The sequence below is a fragment of the Schistocerca nitens genome, chromosome 12, assembly GCF_023898315.1.
Source record: "Schistocerca nitens isolate TAMUIC-IGC-003100 chromosome 12, iqSchNite1.1, whole genome shotgun sequence".
Lineage (NCBI taxonomy): Eukaryota > Metazoa > Arthropoda > Insecta > Orthoptera > Acrididae > Schistocerca > Schistocerca nitens.
In genome coordinates, this window is record NC_064625.1 from 137,267,432 (window position 1) to 137,290,596 (window position 23,165).

General features: G+C 41.1%; 1 protein-coding gene across 1 annotated transcript in view; it reads left to right on the forward strand.

Moving 5' to 3' along the window:
- The window catches only part of LOC126214965 (uncharacterized), an 815,775-nt gene that overhangs the window by 674,516 nt on the left and 118,094 nt on the right, over positions 1-23,165 (forward strand). Inside the window, exons 20-21 of the mRNA XM_049941599.1 lie at positions 2,864-3,008; positions 11,642-11,838. Of these exons, the coding sequence (XP_049797556.1) occupies positions 2,864-3,008; positions 11,642-11,838 (342 nt within the window). The remainder of the gene's footprint in view (positions 1-2,863; positions 3,009-11,641; positions 11,839-23,165) is intronic.

Sequence of the window (23,165 nt, forward strand, 5' to 3'; positions counted from 1 at the left end):
AGCGGAAAGACTTACCTTAGGGGGGAAAAAAGGACAGGTATACACTCGCGCGCACACACACACATATCCATCCGCACATACACAGTCACAAGCGCACACACACACACACACACACACACACACACACACACACACACCAGAGGGAAACATTCCACGTGGAAAAAATATATCTAAAAAGAAAGATGATGAGACTTGCCAAGCAGAAGCGCTGGCGGGTCGATGGACACACAAACAAGCACAAACATACACGCAAAATTCTAGCTTTCGCAACGAACGGTTGCTTCATCGGGAGGGAGGGGGGGAGGGGGAGGGATGAAGGGGGGTGGGTTTTGGGGGAGAGGGTGGGGAGTCGTTCCAATCCCGGGAGCGGGGTGACTTGCCTTTGGGGGGGGGGGGGTGTGCACTCTCGCACACACAAGGCAAAAGTGCCTTTACAAATGTCTGCTTGTGTCTGTGTATATGCGGATGGATATGTGTGTGTGCGAGAGTGTATACCCGTCCTTTTTTCCCCCTAAGGTAAGTCTTTCCGCTCCTGGGATTGGAATGACTCCTTACCCTCTCCCTTAAAACCCACCTCCTTTCATCTTTCCCTCTCCTTCCCTCTTTCCTGACGAAGCAACCGTTTGTTGCGAAAGCTAGAATTTTGTGTGTGTATATATATATATATATATATATATATATATTCATGACGATTTCAGTTTCGTTTATGAACAATATTTAAAGCGAGTTTTACTTCCAAGCCTTTCGTCTGCTTTCGTGTAAGCATGACGCGCAATTTGTAGTGCCAGCACTGCAACTGGTAGGCGTGCCTCGTCCCACCCACCCCCAACGGCTCCTCTCCCTCGCCAGCCAATGCTTGCTTCCTCCTCTCCCCGCAGTCCCCTCACAACTCTGCCGCCTTACAGTTAACACACTGTACAACACCCCGAGTCCTCCCTGGTCCCCATACACATTGTACAGGATGCCTAGAGCTACCATTGAAATGCCACTCGCAGTCGAGCGGATGAGTAATGACACATCCCGTACTTTCTGCCGAGGAAATAGGATCCACAGGAGAGGATAGTACTTGAGGAACCTTTGGTACTGGTACTACAGTTACATGACTCACACTGTCAGTGATGATGATGCCTCAAGAAAATAGTGTTTCTAACTAATACTAGTCTTATTGAGTTAAACTTTTAATGCAAGATTAGACCTCTTCGTGAGTAGATTATCGCAGCATTTTAAATTGAGTCAATACACATAAATGCCCTTGTGGATGACATCAGAAGTTCACTGAGGCTTTTTGCGGATGGTGCTGTGGTATATCGAGAGGTTGTAACAATGGAAAATTGTACTGAAATGCAGGAGGATCTGCAGCGAATTGACGCACGGTGCAGGGAATGGCAATTGAATCTCAATGTAGACAAGTGTAATGTGCTGCGAATACATAGAAAGAAAGATCCCATATCATTTAGCTACAATATAGCAGGTCATCAACTGGAAGCAGTTAATTCCATAAATTATCTGGGAGTACGCATTAGGAGTGATTTAAAATGGAATGATTATATAAAGTTTATCGTCGGTAAAGCAGCTGCCATACTGAGATTCATTGCAAGACTCCTAAGGAAATGCAGTGCGAAAAGAAAGGAAGTGGGTTACAGTAATTTAGATATCTTGTACAAAGTTCATTTGTTATATTACAGTAGTATTTCTCAGAGAATTTCTTCACAGACCTGTATACTGAACTTTTTTTTCAAGCATGTGAGCCTGCTATTTGGAAATCTGCAACTGTCTATTTTACAAGACAAATTAAAATAGCTACCTGTGTGTGTGATGCAGACAACTGTTTTAAATTTATTTTCTATTAAAAACTAATGTATTGGGTAATTTTTATCACCAGTGCTGATTACTGGTACACTGTATCATTACACAACTTGCTTCACATAAAATGTATAGCTTTTGTGTTTCAAGTAGTGGGGAAAGATTGGTGCAATGTGACTATCGTGGCTGTGGAAGTGAGTGGATTGATTGATTTCTCTATTACAGTTATTCTGGTCGGTAGGTATGTGCCTCTTCTTTTGGAAAATAATCTAGTGTTGATGTCTGAAGCAAATAACATTTATTATTCTGTGGTCTACTATTTGTTGAGCAACTGAAGGATCTAAAAAGTAGGTGGATAGTCAGTACGTGCAGTCCACAGCTATCATCCTGGTCCCTTGGAATAGCCCTCACTCTCATTCCTCAGCTGCCCTTTTTTGATACTGTCTTGGCTTTGACGCTGGTCATGCTGAGTCTAATAGTAGGAGCCATCCCCAGATAACACTGTACTTTATTGAACTCGAATCACGACTTTGAAACTGGTTGTGAGTCTTTTTGAAGTTTTGTAATCCAGACCTTGAATGGCCTTTCTTTGGAAATGGGGAACTCTGAGGTGTTATTCATATGCTGTGTATGTGTTCAGCAGGTGGATGGGTATTGTAATGCATTAGCAGCTATTGTTGCATCCATCAGTGGTTCAATTCTTACTGTGGGAACCTTGTGCGATCATTAGTATCTTCAGTTTTTGTTTTAATTGTTTATTTTTTGGTGTAGTTAAATGTTATAAGAATGAGGAAACAAAAATCACCGCATTTAAAACCATTCGTTTCATCATCTGTGTCACTCCAAGAAGTCTTCACGTTCTCTGATTCAAGAGATATGGTTCAAATAATTTCACAACACACTTTGCGATATTCTATATATTTTGCTTAAATATTCATTTCACTTTTTGGTTTTTATTTCACAGTTGAGATATGATGTTATAACTTCTCTTGCACAGGTCATTTGTTTGATATGCAAAAGAGTGCAACAGGCAATGCTTTGACTGAGTAATAATTTTCAGGTGCATGTGCTAACAAAGTCGTCACCTTTGCTGGAGCAGAGGAGACACCACTGATGTTTTCTCGATGCAGTTCTCTCGGGTCACTGAGCAGCTTCGAGCAGCATTCGATACACGATGACCGCAGCTCTGTCATAAGTGATTTCAGGTATGTCTCTTAAAATGTGTAGTAAATTTTCTTCTGACTGTAGTTTATGTAGTTTTGAGGCAGAACAGGCTGAAAATGGGGGAGTGCAATAAATTAATTTTCCACAATACAGTAAAAAAGGGTAATTATGAACTTGTGGGACAGAATTGCTGGCCAATTCTAACCTACAGGAGAAATGTTGAGTACTGCCAATAGACACACACAAAAATACTTAAGTTTACTAGATTTAGGAACTAATGAGTTGTACCAGTAGGAGGGAAGGTGGCTATGGTGGGGAAGGTTAGAAAGGAAGGGCAGCTCATGCAGCTTGCAAGATGAGAGGGATCACCACAAGAAGGTCTCATAGGCTGCCTTTGCTTTTTAACCTGTGTCTTGCCTGAGAATGGAACTATCAGTCCCGAAAGTTAGAATAGTGTGTGTACTCCTGTAAATGTCTACCAGTAAACCCTCGCTTCTGTTAAGGATCATACTCTCATGTACAGAACAGGTTTAAACTTCTTCTGATTACTTTTCAAATGAGTTAATATGTTAAATATTAAATTTTAAGAATGCGCTTGCCACTTCTCCTGATATAAATGGGAGACTTCTGGTTTTCTACTTTTTATCCCACCTCCTGAGTATTCCACTATTTCTCCATATTTTTAGTTAATTATCGTCAAACCTAAGACATTTGTTTTGAAAACCTGCCATTTGATTTTTGGCTAATAGGCCAGCAGATTCTGTGGCAGGAAGTTGCAAACATCTGGTAGTTCGCCCAAAGCACTGGGCGAGTTCATTTGTTTGTTTCGAAGGGAACGCTGACAGAGTCTGAAACCTTTTGGTCAACAGTGTCTGAAATCTTTCGGCTGGTCGGCCATGACAGAATCGAGGTGCACGCCCTGCAGTCTTTTCCAAACGATTTTACACAAACCAGTTGGTAAAAACATTCATTTTTGCTTTACTAATAGCTTTGTACGTCAGGTTCATGGTGATGTGCCCATCATTTCATTCATGGTCATAGTTGTTGTGATATTTATGTGGAAGTAAAACACTGTGTGTGAAATTCTAAATAGTTTGCAATGAAAAATAGAGGTTGCTACGAGTTTGCGTTTGGTGCATATTACATAATATGTTGCAGCGTATGAAGTTTAGCTTATATATTGAATTTTTCTTTAGAATTGCTTTGAGGTATTTGTCACCAATCTCTAGAAAATTGATCTGACGTAGCATACTCATTTCTGATCGCGCTGTGCCAGGAATAAAGCCTGAGTGAAATATTCACAACATTCCTCATATGTAATAAACAGTGTGAGATACTGAAATGAGATTGTGGCAAGTTATAGCGCCCAAAAAGGAGAGTATTTTGCCATATGGGTATTATGCAAAACCTCATTATCTGTCATGTTCTTCCACTAACTACAGATTTTTTGGATCAAAGAATGCAATTTTTAAGGGCCATCGATAGCTGATGAAATGAGAAATGCTATGTGTTTTGGAACAGCATAAGTGAAGACATTGCACATTTATTTTGTACTGAGAACGTGCTTTTTAATAAGCTAACCACTTTTTCAGAATTCTTTTCCAATTACGTTTGCACGAGATATTAGTGAGGCGAGACTGTGTAAACTCTGCTGTGTTTTGGCAAAAGAAGCAAATTTTAACATGACAACCAGAGAAATGTGTAGGTTTTAATCAAAATTCGCCACTCATTACCCTTCTCTGAAAGTTACAAATGGTTAACTAGCCAGGTGAAAATAAATCACTACATTTTCGGCAAAATTCATATTAGTACTAACCAAAGCAAAGGTGACAGTAGATCCTTTCGAATGGTCACCGTGCAACTGTGACCGTGGAGGGTCTCCCACTTAATATTTACAGAAAATGTGAGCATAGGCTTCAGTTTAGAACGGCACTCTCGCTCTCCAGCACTCGGCATTTCGCATACGGCGGCTGCCCGTAACCCCCACCACTACCGCTATCTCCACGCACGCCCTGCCATCTGCGCATCTACCAGCCACGGTATTCTGCGTGCCCTGTACACGAGCATTCATTGTCAGTTCCAGCCTACGTGAGCTTTTGTATGAAGTCATTGGGGAATGGCATCACGGTGGTCAAGATGGGGAGTACTAGAGTCTCTAAGAGCTTCTTTTTAAACTTAAAAGGAAATACTTTTTTATATTTCTGTAGTGAGTGAAACAATGCTGAAGGTTTCTTACAGACTGCAGATGTGTGCTCAGTCTGACTGACTAAGATTTGCTTGCATTTTAGATGGGTTAAGTTTCAGACCTCTATTCTGAACCCACTCTGATAAGCAAGTAAGTCAGCGTTTACGTGCTAGATGGCTGTGCACAGGTTTGTCGGACTTTTGCTCAGGTATAACTGAAGGTTGTCGGCGTATAAGAGATATTTAATGTATTCCTTCCACCTCGCTGTACTTCTGTGAATATGACAAGTCTGAGAACGGTGGCACGTTGGTCCACGATTGCACAATCTTGCTGCTGTAAAATAGCACTAAAGGACAAAATGATTAGTTGTTGGAATCGGATTGCCCCTAAGAAAACTGTGTTTTGTGAGATTATGGAGCGTATAAGACAAAAATTAAGTGATGCAGTTTATACAATTTCAAAAATGTGTTCCATAAGATGAAGAGTGATGTCTGGAAAAAAATGTTCAATCCTATACTCTATATATGCAACACATTTTTTATCTGTGTTCATTAATTTTATAGTTTCCTCGAGAGAACTTTCCTCTGGTACAATGAAAAGAGTAAATCTGTCCTTAAACTGTAAGTTATTCGAATACTACATGTTCAGCTGGACCTGTTGGAATTGGTATACCCGTATCAGGAGTAACTGTTTGCATTCAGCCACTTTAACAGTACTTGATACAACACAGTCTACATCTACATCTATACTCTTCAAACCACTGTGAAGTGCGTGGCAGAGGGTACATTCCACTATACCAGTTATTATGGTTTCTTCCCATTCAGTTCACATATTGAGTAGCAAAAGAATTATTGCTTAAATGCCGCTGTGTGTGCTGTAATTAATCTAATCTTGTCCTAACAATCCCTGAGTGAGTGATACATAGGAGGTTGTAGTATATTCCTGGAGTCATAATTTAAAACCGGTTCTTGAAACTTTGTATGAGTGTGGTTTGAAAAGTTCTCGGAACGTAATAGAAAAAAGTACTTACATCACTGAAACTTTTTTTTATGTTTCAATGTAGTCTCCTTATACATTAATGCACTTGGCGCAACGATGTTCCAGTGCCTCGATCTCATCTCGAAAATGAGTATCCTCCAAGACTGCAAAATAGTTGTCAACTCCAGCTATCAATTTTTCGTTTGAAGTGAATCTTCGTCCACCAAGATTAGTTTTCAGTTTTGGGAAGAAATGGGAGTCTGATGGAGCAGTATCAGGCGAATAAGGCGGGTTTGGCAACAATTCATACCTTAGTTTGTGTAATTTTGCTGTGGCGACGGCACATGTCATTGATCTAGCGTGAAGACTAGCGGCATTCATCTTCCATATAATTTTTTTATTTGCAATTCTTCAGTTAAAATGTGAAGTATGGTTTTAGGTGATAGCTGGCAAGCATGAGCAGTTTGCACTTTCAGCCGGTGATCCTCAATGACCATTTTGTGCACTTTTGCAATGATTTCTGGAGTAGTGACACATCTTTGGCTGAACACTCCGGGGATCAACATCTAAGCTCTCCCTACCAAATTTAAATTCCTTTGTCCACTTGGCAACAGTTGAATATGAAGGAGCAGAGTCCCCCCCCCCCCCCTCCCCCCTCTAGTGTATTCTGGAAATCAGCATGAATGTCCTTTGCTTTCATACCTTTCTTTACGAATTACTTAATCTCTGCTATCAAAAAGAATCCTCCGATTTAAGAAAATCATAACTATTATGCTATTTGAGAAGATATGTGCGTGAACGGTGTACTGTTGCAAAGAACAAACTCTCAAGTTTCACACAGTTCCATCTTGGTAGCAGCAGTGTGTGCTCACTTCAGTTCTAGTAAAAATGGTGTTGGGACAACAGAAAGCATTTTGTGTTTGACGTTTTGCACAGTCTGAGTCAGTAAAAACTGTTCAGTGTGACTTACGTACTAGGTACGGTGCTTTTACATCTAACTTCAAGACACAGCCAGCTCAGTTTCTTTAGCATCTTTGTGACACTCCCCCACGGGACAAACATACCTGTGACCATTCATGCTGCCCTTCTCTGTATACTTTAAATATCCTGTGTTAGTCCTGTTTGGCGCAGGTCCCACACACATCAACAATGTGCCACAATGGGTCTTACGAGTGATTTGTAAGCAGTCTCAGCCAATAAACCGAACTCTGTCACTTACTTTACACATGACTGAACCTATGTGATCATTCCATTTCATATCCCTGCAAAGTGCTACACCCAGGTATTTGAATGAGTTGACCGATTCCAGTTGTGACTCGTCGTAGGATACCTTCTTCTCCATTTTCTTCCTCTCTCTTTCTCCTTTATATTTTTTTAGATGTGACTGAATGTGTATGCAGCATCATCTGCAAAAGTATTAGTTTATTATTAATATTGTTTGCAAGGTAATTAATTAAGAACTACTGCACCTACCGACTGCCTTGATCCAAAACTTTCAGTATGTCATGTGAGAAACGTGTGAGTCAGGTTTTGCATGATCAATGTTTTTGTGATCCACGCTGGTTGGGACGGAGGAGGCCATTCTGTTCGAGATACTTCATTACGTTTGAATTCAGAATATATTCTAAGATACCACAAAAATTTGATAACGAGGTATTGGATTGTAGTTTGGATCTCTTCTGCTACCCTTCGTATAGACAGTTGTGACCTGTGCTTTCTTCCAACTATTGGGCACAGTTTTCTGTTTGAGGGATCAGTGATAGATTACAGGCATCAGAGGGTCTAACTCAGCCCAAATTCAGTATAGAATCTGATCGGGATTCCATTGGACCCTGGAGCTATGTTAATTTTTAATGATTTCAGCTGTTTCTCAGCGCTATTGACACTAACTCTTAAATCAGGGCAATTGCCCTGGAATTTCCTATGTAAAGGACCATTTGAAAACAGAGTTAAGCATTTCAGCTCTTGCTTCACTGCCTGCAATGTCAGTTCCTGTATCATTCACGAGTGACTGGATGTTAACTTCAGTGTCAGTAACAGCTTTTACATACAACTAGAATTTCTTTGGGTTTTGTGAAAGATCATTTGACAGTATTTTGCTATGGCAGTCATTGAAGGATTGTTGAATTGTTATCTTGACAGCGAAACATGTTCCGTTCAACATCGCTCTTTCTATATTCCTGGGCTTTGTTCACACATATTATGCAGTATTCTCCATTTCTTTTGAAATTTCTTTATAGTAACTGTATATGTGTACCATGGTGGGTTGTACTGGGTACGTATCTGTGGAATGCATTTAAATTATTCCCGTACATGCTCTTATCGTGTCCTGAGAGTTATCCTTTGTGCTTTGGTAATTGTTTTTGATACGACAGCGCCATAGTCGCTAATACCAGCTTTGATGTGAACATCCTCAAAGAAGTCAGTTCTATTTATAGTCATTAGATCTAATATATTTTCTTCATGAGTGGGGTTCTGAGCTAGGTAGTTTTCAGAGAAGGCATACAATTTTTAGAGGATGTCTTATATTGCTCACCACTAACGAAACTATCAGTTTCCCCATTGATTGTTGGATGATCAAATAACATATTTCAGGAGACAATCCTCTCATCTTCAGGTCGTTGATAGCAGTTTGTGGCATTTAATGTATTTAATGAATGCTACAAACTGAGTGTCAACAATCTGATGATGAGTGTATTGTCTCTTGAAATGTGTTGTATTATATCTAGTACTATTAAAGTGGCTGAATGCAAATAATTATTAGTGATAAAGTAGAACTATTACCTTAAATCAAATATTAAAGATGATATGCTGTTTCCTTTCTCCTCTCTGTGAAATGACTTACCCAGTCAGTTTTTGGGTGACGCAAGCATCATGTTTAAAGTGTGCAGATTATCCTTTTTCACGTAACTCATGAGTCCCCAAGTTCAAAAAAGAGGTAAGCAACTGAGAAAAATCCTAGAATGAACTGGACTGTTGAATTTGTAGCAAGGCATCTATCTACGGAACCACATTCCACAATAAAGATGGATTAAAAATAATGGTTTCCCTGTTTTCGGTGTGGTTGCTGAAAACTCCATACTTCACTGGAAGAAGTGGAACTTTTTACCTGACACTCCATGTGATTTTCATCATTATTAGAACTTTCTGTAATGTAAAATGAACTGTAAAACTTTTAATTGTCTGATATCATAATTTTTTAAATCATTTGACTAAAGTATAGGGACTAAGTGAGGTGAGACAGAACACACCAGAATCTCATAGGAGAAGAGCAGTGTTCATATTCTGCAATTACTAAGTTAGGTCTTCTGTAGTTGGGGTCTCAGTTAAACTTCACTTCCTTTCTTAAACTACTTGAGGCCCATCAATAGTGATTAAGTTCATTACTATTACAGGTTGTATACAACCCGGGACAGCCGGGAGATCCGGGAAAAACCCGGGAATTTTTTCATTCGGGATAAACCCAGGAATTTTTCATTGTTTTAGTTTTCAGTCAAATTTTTCTGATTTTGACGGGTAAGAACCAATACTCTAACAAAGGATATTACTGTATCCCGCTTCTGCAGTATAATACTGCAGCAAAAAACGAAAATAAAACTTAAGTCGCAAAAGAAATACGCCATATACAACAACAAAACACAGTGCTCATACAAGCGTTTGCCAACTGCAAAGTGTGTCAAAGGCTTCGGGAAGACTATGCAATGCTTCCTAACAAGAAATTGTCTCCAATGAGCGTGACGTCACAACTGTTTACTTTAGATACGTTTGAGCAGTTGCGGGCTGGCCCTTGTGCGTGTGCAGTTGAGTCACGTATGAGAAGTACCTTTTCCCGCTTCTCGCTGCAGACGTGTGGTTGGGCGCCACTATCAAATATTGCCCCGGTTCGGAAATATCGGAGATCCGGGGCTGATTCACAGAGCAGTCTGAGTTCTAGTGGAGAGTCTCCACGTGACCCGTGTTTACGTTTAGTGATTTTGCTGTTTCCTCTTCATTTGGTGCTCTCACATTAAACAAAAACAAAACGGATATCTATGGCCGTGAGCTATCAAATGAATTAAAATACGTTCACATAATTATGGAAGGCTAAAATATGTTACTCGTTTCAGGTTTTATCTTCACCTTTCTGACAGTCAGGCATTAATCGCCCGGCAGAACAATGAAGTTATTTTTGTCGGTTTGCAAAGAAATTTGGCTTATATTAATCTTTTCCACTGGGGCAGTCAATTTTTTGAAACAAAGTGTTTAATTCCATACTATGGGCTAGTTTCAACTGTTCGCTGCATTTCAAAAGTGCATGTTCTCATCATCTAGCACGTATGGCATTATGCCATAATAAAGAACCAAACATGAGATAATACAGTACCGGTACTCAAGAAAATTTACGTCAGAATCTGAACATTCGAATGTGCACTTTAAGCCAAATTATGCATTGTGGTATGGTTCACGGAATTCCCATGTTCTTGGAGTATCCTCTGATGTCTTGTTTCTTTTATGACACAGTGTAAGATCTTTTAATGTTTTACACCTACGAACATAAGGGTTTTCTGCATCATCGTAGCTGCGCAAGCACGGTGACGCCTGTTTCTGGCGCTCTCTGGCAACTACTGAAACGAACCTATTTCTAACAGGTCACGGGAAAATATTTCGAATGGTTGTTTGAAAAGTGTTACTTTCAAAGTAAATTTCCTTTTATGCAAGATGAATTATGTGTGAGAATGTATGATGAATTTCTTAAATCACAGAGAGTTTGACTCTCATTTAAAAATCAAGTCTTTGAGGACGTATATTTAGAAAAATTTAGAGCTCAGAAGATCAGACATTTATGCCTTTATTAAAAATTTTACTGACGCATTTGTGTGTTGTACCTTAAAGTGTAACACGTGCAAAAAAAAATCAACATTATATGCGAAAGCTTAGCTTCTCTTGCAGCTTATTAATCTCAGAGATCAATATTGTACGTGAAAGCTTTGCTTTTCTTGTAGTAACACTGTGTATGTTAATTTAAACTATAAACTTTTCCTATTTGTGTGAACGCGCTACTTAACAGCGATATTGCTATAGGCTGACTACGTCACGTATCCTACACAAGAAGATCTGCTGTCATCGGCTGGTGAGATCACGTGACGAACTATGACTGGCTACAAAGGCGCATTGCATTCTTGATTTCAATGCTTCGGAAAGTAACATGTGGCGTTTGGTGGAATTTAAATTTACACTTTTGTAATATGAAAATATGCAGCGTACATGTTGCTGCACATCAAAGATCTTTCCAAAACGTGTTTTTTACTATAACCATTCAAAGGATTGATAAGTTTCACAGTTCCGAGGAAACGTATACTGTCACTTGACAGGGAAGAAGTGTATTTTCACCCGGGAGAAAGTGTAATTTTAACTGGGAAATCCGGGAATATTTTTTCTTGTCCGCGTATACACCCTGTATTAAGCTACAGTTAATTTTTGTAGCAGCTACCTATATAGTGTGCACCTCTATATGGAACGATTCTGTGACAGCCGGAGGACGAGCGGTGCCGTATCCCCGAGCGAGCTGCCGGACTCGCCGACACAGACGGTGCCTCCGAGTCCCGGCCCCCACCACTCCGGGCCGGCTTCCGTCACCGGAGCGCCTGCCCGGTCCGGCCACAGGGCCGGAGACTTCGTGGGCCGTCTTCCCGAGAGGACGCACCCGCTGCCGGCTGCCAGGCACCACGGTCAGTGTGCGACATTAACAGACCTCACGTGCAAACAGTGTGTGTGTGTGTGTGTGTGTGTGTGTGTGTGTGTGTGTGTGTATGGTGGTGTGTGTGAATGTGAGTGCTTTTTCTAGAGAAAGTGCAAGAGCTCAAAAACTAGTATATACTATTCTCTGTTGCACATTTCTGTGTGCCACGCATGGGTCAGCTACAAGTGAGTGGTTGCCTTTCCTTTATTGTACATATTAGTGCATCCAGGATTTGCCATTGTTACGAGTTCTTTTAGTCATGACAACTTGTGTTTATGGGCTAATAGCAAAATGTGTTGCTTATCACTCATTTCTATAACTTTTTGAGGACTTCTATAAATTTATCTTAATATTTAGCACCATTTAGAGAACACACTTCACCCTCAAATGGCTCTGAGCACTATGGGACTTAACTTCTGAGGTCATCAGTCCCCTAGAACATAGAACTACTTAAACCTACCTAACCTAAGGACATCACACACATCCATGCACAAGGCAGGATTCGAATCTGCAAATGTCGCAGTCGTGTGGTTCCAGACTGTAGCCGTAGAACAGCTCGGCCAGCCCGGCCGTCACACTTCACCCTCATGTGCTACTTTCTTGTACTGTTGTCACAGACTCAATAAATGTTTATGTCAATGTATGTGTTAGACATTGTCGGAACAGAGATTAAATGTAAAAAAAAAAAAAAAAAAAAAAAAATTGTCTCTGAAACGATTTATATACATACATACATATATACATGCATACATACATATATCTAAAAACAAAGATGATATTAATATAATAGAGGGAAACATTCCACGTGGGAAAAATATATCTAAAAACAAAGATGATGTGACTTACCAAATGAAAGCGCTGGCAGGTCGATAGACACACAAACAAACACAAAAATACACACAAAATTCAAGCTTTCGCAACAAACTGTTGCCTCATCAGGAAAGAGGGAAGGAGAGGGAACGACAAAAGGATGTGGGTTTTAAGGGAGAGGGTAAGGAGTCATTCCAATCCCGGGAGCGGAAAGACTTACCTTAGGGGGAAAAAAGGACGGGTATACACTCGCGCACACACACACATATCCATCCACACATATACAGACACAAGCAGACATATTTAAAGACAAAGAGTTTAGGCAGAGATGTCAGTCGAGGCGGAAGTGCAGAGGCAAAGATGTTGTTGAATGACAGGTGAGGTATGAGTGGCAGCAACTTGAAATTAGCGGAGATTGAGGCCTGGTGGGTAACAGGAAGAGAGGATATATTGAAGAGCAAGTTCCCATCTCCGAAGTTCGGATAGGTTGGTGTTGGTGGGAAGTATCCAGATAACCCGGACTGTGTAACACTGTGCCAAGATGCGCTGGCCGTGCACCAAGGCATGTTTAGCCACAGGGTGATCCTCATTACCAACAAACACTGTCTGCCTGTGTCCATTCATGCGAATGGACAGTTTGTTGCTGGTCATTCCCACATAGAATGCATCACAGTGTAGGCAGGTCAGTTGGTAAATCACGTGGGTGCTTTCACATGTGGCTCTGCGTTTGATCGTGTACACCTTCCGGGTTACAGGACTGGAGTAGGTGGTGGTGGGAGGGTTCATGGGACAGGTTTTACACCGGGGGCGGTTACAAGGATAGGAGCCAGAGGGTAGGGAAGGTGGTTTGGGGATTTCATAGGGATGAACTAACAGGTTACGAAGGTTAGGTGGATGGCGGAAAGACACTCTTGGTGGAGTGGGGAGGATTTCATGAAGGATGGATCTCATTTCAGGGCAGGATTTGAGGAAGTCGTATCCCTGCTGGAGAGCCACATTCAGAGTCTGGTCCAGTCCCGGAAAGTATCCTGTCACAAGTGGGGCACTTTTGTGGTTCTTCTGTGGGAGGTTTTGGGTTTGAGGGGATGAGGAAGTGGCTCTGGTTATTTGCTTCCGTACCAGGTCGGGAGGGTAGTTACGGGATGCGAAAGCTGTTGTCAGGTGGTTGGTGTAATGGTTCAGGGATTCCGGACTGGAGCAGATTCGTTTGCCACGAAGACCTAGGCTGTAGGGAAGGGACCGTTTGATGTGGAATGGGTGGCAGCTGTCATAATGGAGGTACTGTTGCTTGTTGGTGGGTTTGATGTGGACGGACGTGTGAAGCTGGCCATTGGACAGATGGAGTTCGATGTCGAGGAAAGTGGCATGGGATTTGGAGTAGGACCAGGTGAATTTGATGGAACCAAAGGAGTTGAGGTTGGAGAGGAAATTCTGGAGTTCTTCTTCACTGTGAGTCCTGATCATGAAGATGTCATCAATAAATCTGTACCAAACTTTGGGTTTGCAGGCCTGGGTAACCAAGAATGCTTCCTCTAGGCGACCCATGAATAGGTTGGCGTACGAGGGGGCCATCCTGGTACCCATGGCTGTTCCCTTTAATTGTTGGTATGTCTGGCCTTCAAAAGTGAAGAAGTTGTGGGTCAGGATGAAGCTGGCTAAGGTAATGAGGAAAGAGGTTTTAGGTAGGGTTGCAGGTGATCGGCGTGAAAGGAAATGCTCCATCGCAGCGAGGCCCTGGACGTGCGAAATATTTGTGTATAAGGAAGTGGCATCAATGGTTACAAGGATGGTTTCCGGGGGTAACAGATTGGGTAAGGATTCCAGGCGTTCGAGAAAGTGGTTGGTGTCTTTGATGAAGGATGGGAGGCTGCATGTGGGTTGAAGGTGTTGATCTACGTAGGCAGAGATACGTTCTGTGGGGGCTTGGTAACCAGCTACAATGGGGCGGCCGGGATGATTGGGTTTGTGGATTTTAGGAAGAAGGTAGAAGGTAGGGGTGCGGGGTGTCAGTGGGGTCAGGAGGTTGATGGAGTCAGGTGAAAGGTTTTGCAGGGGCCTAAGGTTCTGAGGATTCCTTGAAGCTCTGCCTGGACATCGGGAATGGGATTACCTTGGCAAACTTTGTATGTGGTGTTGTTTGAAAGCTAACGCAGTCCCTAGGCCACATACTCCCGACGATCGAGTACCACGGTCGTGGAACCCTTGTCCGCCGGAAGAATGATGATGGATCGGTCAGCCTTCAGATCACGGATAGCCTGGGCTTCAGCAGTGGTGATGTTGGGAGTAGGATTAAGGTTTTTTAAGAAGGATTGAGATGCAAGGCTGGAAGTCAGAAATTCCTGGAAGGTTTGGAGAGGGTGATTTTGAGGAAGAGGAGGTGGGTCCCGCTGCGACGGAGGACGGAACTGTTCCAGGCAGGGTTCAATTTGGATAGTGTCTTGGGGAGTTGGATCATTAGGAGTAGGATTAGGATCATTTTTCTTCGTGGCAAAGTGATATTTCCAGCAGAGAGTACCAGAGTAGGACAGTAAATCTTTGAAGAGGGCTGTTTGGTTGAATCTGGGAGTGGGGCTGAAGGTGAGGCCTTTGGATAGGACAGAGGTTTCGGATTGGGAGAGAGGTTTGGAGGAAAGATTAACTACTGAATTAGGGTGTTGTGGTTCCAGATTGTGTTGATTGGAATTTTGAGGTTTTGGAGGGAGTGGAGCTGGAAGTGGGAAATTGAGTAGATGGGAGAGACTGGGTTTGTGTGCAATGAGAGGCGGTTGAGGTTTGCTGGAAAGGTTGTGAAGGGTGAGTGAGTTGCCTTTCCGGAGTTGGGAAACCAGGAGATTGGATAGTTTTTTGAGGTGGAGGGTGGCATGCTGTTCTAATTTGCGGTTGGCCTGTAGGAGGATGCTCTGAACAGCCGGTGTGGATGTGGGAGAGGAAAGATTAAGGACTTTTATTAAGGATAGGAGTTGATGGGTGTGTTCATTGGCTAAGTTGATCTGGACTCACAGTGAAGAAGAACTCCAGAATTTACTCCAAACTCAACACCTTTGGTTCCATCAGATTCACCTGGTCCTACTCCAAATCCCACGCCACTTTCCTTGACGTTGACTCCTTCATCAAAGACACCAACCACTTTCTCGAACGCCTGGAATCCTTACCCAATCTGTTACCCCCCGGAAGCCATCCTTGTAACCATTGATGCCACTTCCTTATACACAAATATTCCGCACGTTCAGGGCCTCGCTGCGATGGAGCACTTCCTTTCACGCCGATCACCTGCCACCCTACCTAAAACCTCTTTCCTCATTACCTTAGCCAGCTTCATCCTGACCCACAACTTCTTCACTTTTGAAGGCCAGACATACCAACAATTAAAGGGAACAGCCATGGGTACCAGGATGGCCCCCTCGTATGCCAACCTATTCAGGGGCCACCTAGAGGAAGCCTTCTTGGTTACCCAGGCCAGCCAACCCAAAGTTTGGTACAGATTTATTGATGACATCTTCATGATCTGGACTCACAGTGAAGAAGAACTCCAGAATTTCCTCTCCAACCTCAACTCCTTTGGTTCCATCAGATTCAGCTGGTCCTACTCCAAATCCCACGCCACTTTCCTTGACATTGACCTCCATCTGTCCAATGGCCAGCTTCACACGTCCGTCCACATCAAACCCACCAACAAGCAACAGTACCTCCATTATGACAGCTGCCACCCATTCCACATCAAACGGTCCCTTCCCTACAGCCTAGGTCTTCGTGGCAAACGAATCTGCTCCAGTCCGGAATCCCTGAACCATTACACCAACCACCTGACAACAGCTTTCGCATCCCGTAACTACCCTCCCGACCTGGTACGGAAGCAAATAACCAGAGCCACTTCCTCATCCCCTCAAACCCAAAACCTCCCACAGAAGAACCACAAAAGTGCCCCACTTGTGACAGGATACTTTCCGGGACTGGACCAGACTCTGAATGTGGCTCTCCAGCAGGGATACGACTTCCTCAAATCCTGCCCTGAAATGAGATCCATCCTTCATGAAATCCTCCCCACTCCACCAAGAGTGTCTTTCCGCCGTCTACCTAACCTTCGTAACCTGTTAGTTCATCCCTATGAAATCCCCAAACCACCTTCCCTACCCTCTGGCTCCTATCCTTGTAACCACCCCTGGTGTAAAACCTGTCCCATGCACCCTCCCACCACCACCTACTCCAGTCCTGTAACCCAGAAGGTGTACACGATCAAAGGCAGAGCCACGTGTGAAAGCACCCACGTGATTTACCAACTGACCTGCCTACACTGTGATGCATTCTATGTGGGAATGACCAGCAACAAACTGTCCATTCGCATGAATGGATACAGGCAGACAGTGTTTGTTGGTAATGAGGATCACCCTGTGGCTAAACATGCCTTGGTGCACGGCCAGCACATCTTTGCACAGTGTTACACCGTCCGGGTTATCTGGATACTTCCCACCAACACCAACCTATCCGAACTCCAGAGATGGGAACTTGCTCTTCAATATATCCTCTCTTCCCGTTACCCACCAGGCCTCAATCTCCGCTAATTTCAAGTTGCCGCCACTCATACCTCACCTGTCATTCAACAGCATCTTTGCCTCTGCACTTCCGCCTCGACTGACATCTCTGCCTAAACTCTTTGTCTTTAAATATGTCTGCTTGTGTCTGTATATGTGTGGATGGATATGTGTGTGTGTGCGAGTGTATACCCGTCCCTTTTTCCCCCTAAGGTAAGTCTTTCCGCTCCCGGGATTGGAATGACTCCTTACCCTCTCCCTTAAAAAACCCACATCCTTTTGTCTTTCCCTCTCCTTCCCTCTTTCCTGATGAGGTAACAGTTTGTTGCGAAAGCTTGAATTTTGTGTGTATGTTTGTGTGTCTATCGACCTGCCAGCACTTTCGTTTCGTAAGTCACATCATCTTTGTTTTTAGATATAAAAACAAAGATGATGTAACTTACCAAACGAAAGCGTTGGTATGTTGATAGAGACTCTATTAAACACAAACACAAAAACAAAATTCAAGCTTTCGCAACCCACGGTTGCTTCATCAGGAAAGAGGGAAGGAGAGGGAAAGACGAAAGGATGTCGGTTTTAAGGGAGAGGGTATGGAGTCATTCCAATCCCGGGAGCAGAAAGACTTAAGTTACGGGGAGAAAGGGACAGGTATACACTCACGCACACACACACACACACACACACACACACACACATATCCATCCGCACATATACAGACACAAGCAGCCAAATGTCCGCTTGTGCCTGTATATGTGCGGATGGATATGTGAGTGTGTGTGTGTGTGTGTGTGTGTGTGTGTGTGTGTGTGCAAGTGTATACCTGTCCCTTTTTCCCCCTAAGGTAAGTCTTTCTGCTCCCGGGATTGGAATGACTCCATACCCTCTCCCTTAAAACCCACATCCTTTCGTCTTTCCCTCTCCTTCCCTCTTTCCTGATGAAGCAACCGTGGGTTGCGAAAGCTTGAATTTTGTTTTTGTGTTGTGTTTGTTAGTGTCTCTATCAACATACCAACGCTTTCGTTCGGTAAGTTACATCATCTTTGTTTTTAGATATATTTTTACCCACGTGGAATGTTTCCCTCTATTATATTCATACATACATAAATATAGGTGTACTATATGGTCAGTAGAGTGACTTGTGGGTGAAATGGTACATTGTCATTTTTCTGTAGCATTTTCTAATTATCGCATTGCTAGTCAATCGAATTTGTACTTGTCACATTGGTTGCCTTTAGGATTTTTACAAAGTCTGCAAGCATCCACTATTGACAGACACTTCTTAATTATCTGTAAATGTGCAACTCTATTAAATAAGCAGTCCAACAACTTGAAGATCAACAAACAATTAATTTGTTGTTGTCTTAACGTACAGGTCCCCGAGAGAAGAAGACTTTTCTTGTTACTGAGGTCACTGTACTTATTAACAGCCATTACAGCTATTAAATTTCCTTGTTCAAATTTTATGTTATGTACGTGTTCTGTTTTATGGTACAGCTTTTCTTCTACGATTCAAAGTCATTCATCTATTTTGGCAGCATTACTGAATTCTTGGTGTAATCACTTTTCCTACCTATTCATTCTACCATTAAGATGGGAAATTAAGTCTTGTAGTTTACTTTTTATATCATCTAATCTGTTATCGATCTTTGCAAAATTTCTGTCCATTTGTGTGAATCTGTTATTCCTTTGAGAAAATTGGTCTGATACTGATTGATTGCATAAACCCTTCCGTGGTTACATTATCCTTAATGAAAGCCATATCATGTTATTTGATTATGCAGATAAATCTAAAACCTAGAAGTGAAAAAATGTTCATTACTAAGTATATACCATTTGTAATTTAACGTATCCTACATCTTAACATCACATTAGTTGTGTTTGAAATTCCCTGTATCGTGTATGTAGTGTCGTGTTGTTGGCTGCCGCCGCCAGTGCGTATTGTGACTGAGACTGCCGGATGCTCATGCTGCTGTCTCCTAGTGATGCACTGTAATCCAAACCCACTGGCTACCAACCCGTGTTGAAACTCTCGAAACACTGATGTGGTAGTCGAACCTGTGTTGTTAATTTGTTACTGGACGATGTGATTGTATGTACAATTATGAGTGTAGCACAGTATCACACGAAATCGTGATTCGTTGAATCCTAATTTATCCTTGTACCCCACAAAATATCAACTAGTGTCCACATATTGCTTATCTGGTCAGTTTTTATTGTGAATCAAATATCAAGTTTCTTTGTTCGCATGTATCCCCGTGTTTAATTGTGTAACAACCGATTTGTTTAATGCATTCCTAATTGTATTTTTTAAAGGTATAATCTTGTAAAATACTTCTTAAACGACAATTAACTTGTCAGCATATGTTTTGAAAGAAGCTTGTCACTTTTTTGATGATCTAATCGTGGTGTCAGAATTTTGTATTTTAAGATTACAATCCTTTGGGTTCTTTATCTCTGTTTCACTGCCCGGAATTACACATGTGAACTTAAGTTTTCTGTATTTCGTCTCTGTAGTATTCGTTTTCTTGTCAGTAGTGTTGGATTGATGTCAAAATTTGGTTGCTTCTTCTTGTTGCATCTTGCTGTCATTGTTAATATGATTCTATTTCTGATAACCATTTGTTTTTGGGCTTGCACCGTGTTCCTTGTAGCAGTCTCCAAGGGTGAGAGTCCACGACCGTCAAACACTTCTTTATTTAGCAAAAGTTGTTAAACTCCTGACAGGTTCTCATTAGTTATTCATTAATTTGCAACTCTATTAAAGGGGTAGACTAAGAACTTAAAGATAAAAAAAGTAACTTATTCTTCTTTTAACATACAGTGAGTTGTCTTTGTCTTAAGTGATAAAACAAATGCCATTACCAATCACTTCAATTTAGTTGTCATTGTCTGTCAGATGTTCGGGTCGTCGATATTTCTTGGAGCAGCGTACTGCATGGAGGGTCTGTTAGCTTTACTTGTGATAATGTAATGTGCAGCTCGGCTACTCTCATTGCCGTACAAAGCCCAAACAAACAGAGCAGCAGCAGAACTTGACCGAAAGTGACATGATACAAAACAAAAATAGCTTTAATTCTTGAAAGGATGATGTTATCTGACTTAACCAACTTCCCACTAATGCAAAATTTGTCACACTTTTTCATTTAGACACAACTACAGTAAAGTAGTTTCTGATCAGCCAACTAACTTTATCCAGAATTATTACCAATAAGACCACAGAAAGAATTATATCCTCTAAAGTAGCATAATTTGTGTGTTTAATTTTTGTAACATTCCTTATTTTTGTTATTTTGATTTTATTTTAATTTGTATCATTGCACCACACAGAAAGGTATGGCTTATCCTATAGGTATAATTTCCCTTTACTTATTTATTTTTGTTTTTCCATATTTTTAGACATTAAAATCAACATGTCAACAATTCAACAGTCCCAGGACCCACTCGGAGATTCCGAAAAATAGTTTTAATTGCCAAGACACAAAAGACTGAGGACTATCCGGAACCAGAAAGCGTGCTTATGATGAAAGGAACAGGTGAAACTAGAAAGGAATGTTGTAGTAAGCATGTTTGCTTTAATTTTATGAGAATGTTTGACTGTCTTGCAATTATGATTGTGCTCAGTACTTGCAGACCAGAAGTAAGCAGGACTTGATTCCTTCTTGAAAAGTGTTTCTGCTATCTCCTCCTTTAGTAAAATGCTCAAAACAGAAGGATGTGCATCGGACTGAATGACAATAAGTATATACTCTTTCGTAACAGCATTGATAGCATAGAAGATCGTGATCTTGCTATGAATGGAACAATATTTCTACATCTGAAGAAGACAAAGGTTTGTCTAAAGACCATGGCAATAACAAAAGGAAGTGCAGCAGAAAAAATTACTGGGCTCCTGTGAAGTTTCCACTGAAGAGTACCGAGAGCATTAAGCTGTTTACTTCTGAGGACCACCAACTGAATATGATTTTCTATTGGATGTATAAAAATGTAAAGAAGTCTTGCAATGAAGATTATGGAGCAGTAGAACTATGCAAAGGTGAAGTCTGTGTGGAAAGAAAAGATAGGTCAAATCAGGAAAATGAGAGGAAATAGAGAAGCTATTCAATTCACGAAAAACAAAAATGTAATTCGCTAGAAAATAGGAGACAAATCATTTAATGACTGGAAATAAGTCAAGCCCACAGACTGCCACAAGGAGCTCCAACTATGAGAAAGAACGACTTGATGACTCCAGCTTGTGAGAAATACATTCCAACTTCTTATTTTAACTTTTATGGTTCCATCATTAATATTTAGAACATTTAAAGAGATGTGAAAAAATGGTTGTTTTAATTTTAATATTATTACTATTTTTATATTTCAAATGGTCTCATTTTACATTTTTTAGTTTTAATATTGTATTTTTATTTTTAACACTAACAAAAATTTTATAAGTTTCAAATTAATATTATAAATGTTGAACAATTATGACCGTATTTAATTATCGTATTGTCATATGATGCATTGGCAAATTTAATCAGTACTACTGTCATCTTCATGTTTTTTTGAGAATAAACAGATTTTTCATTACATTAGAATCTCATTCTACAAAATCCTGATCTCCTCTATTATGATTCATGTAGAAGTTAAAGTTAAAAAGATATCAAGACATCATACTACATTCACAACACAATGGTAGTCAGAAAAATTACAACAGTTATTTTTTCTTTATTTCGGGTAAACAAATTGCATATTAGAGTGCTATCAGGTTTTACACCTTGATCAAAAATCTTAGTGAAATAATTATAGCCCAGAGAGTTTCAAAATTTTGTTCTGCCTAGTTCATCAATTTCATTGGCACTTGGAAATTAAAACCTCTAAAATTTTATACTTCAATTAACAATACACATAAAACCACAAGTACGATTGTGCATCTACATCTATATTTTGCAAACCACTGTGAGGTGCGTAGCAGGGGGTAAACCCCATTACATTGCAAAGACAACTACTACATAATTACATGTAAAAAGTAATTAATTTTAATTTAGATATTTCATTACTGAAGAAGTATAAAAAGATAAATCTCTTCACCAGTTTCATGATAACCAATAGAGCAGTGTGATAATTCCAAATTGTAAGTTTAGATAAATGCTTAAAATGCACTTAGCAACCATGAATGTAATAATACTTTCATCCCTTATCTTATTAGGAAACTAAATTACCATTCACATCTTTAAACATGATTGCCCACAAATGGTTTTTTTGAGATGTCACATTACTTTTGGCAGTGTGTGATATACATTCATATTTACATAGATACATTACAATAATGGGAATTCCTGGATGGAGCAATATGTAAAATAAGGAAAAGGCAACCAGTCACGTATTAGCGGATTGATCCATGCTTAACTGAAAATAGCATTCACACTAGCTTTTGAACATTAGATCTTTTTCTAACAGTAGAACACACATGTACACATACAACCATACAGATATCCAACTGGTTACTCTCGTGGTCATGGCAAGACTGATTACTGATACAGTATTATTGGAAGTAGTTGCATGGGCTGATGAAGGTGGGGAGGGTGTTGTGGGAAACAGATAAATTTTTGGACCAAAGTCTCCGGGGCTGCACAGCAAGATGAAAAGAGTACAGAGGATAGATCAGAATGAGATGAAGGAAGAGGGAGGGGGGGGGGGGAAGGTGAAGGTGAAGATGAAGAGAAACAAATTGAGGGGTGAGAGAGGGGAGGGTGAGAGAGAATGTCCTCATGGCAGGAGGAAGAGTGGAGGGGGAAGGCAATGCACGATCTGAGTAGTGAAGGACTGGTGCGGACAGATGAGAGAAGGAAGAAGGTGAGGCAGTGGGAACAGTTCAGCAGAGGTTAGGCCAGGATGTGCTAGAGAGATTGTTCCCATGCACATGGTTTAAAGGAACTTGTGGTGGAATGGAGTACCCAAATGGTCTGTGTAGTGAAGCAGCTGTTGAAAACACACACAC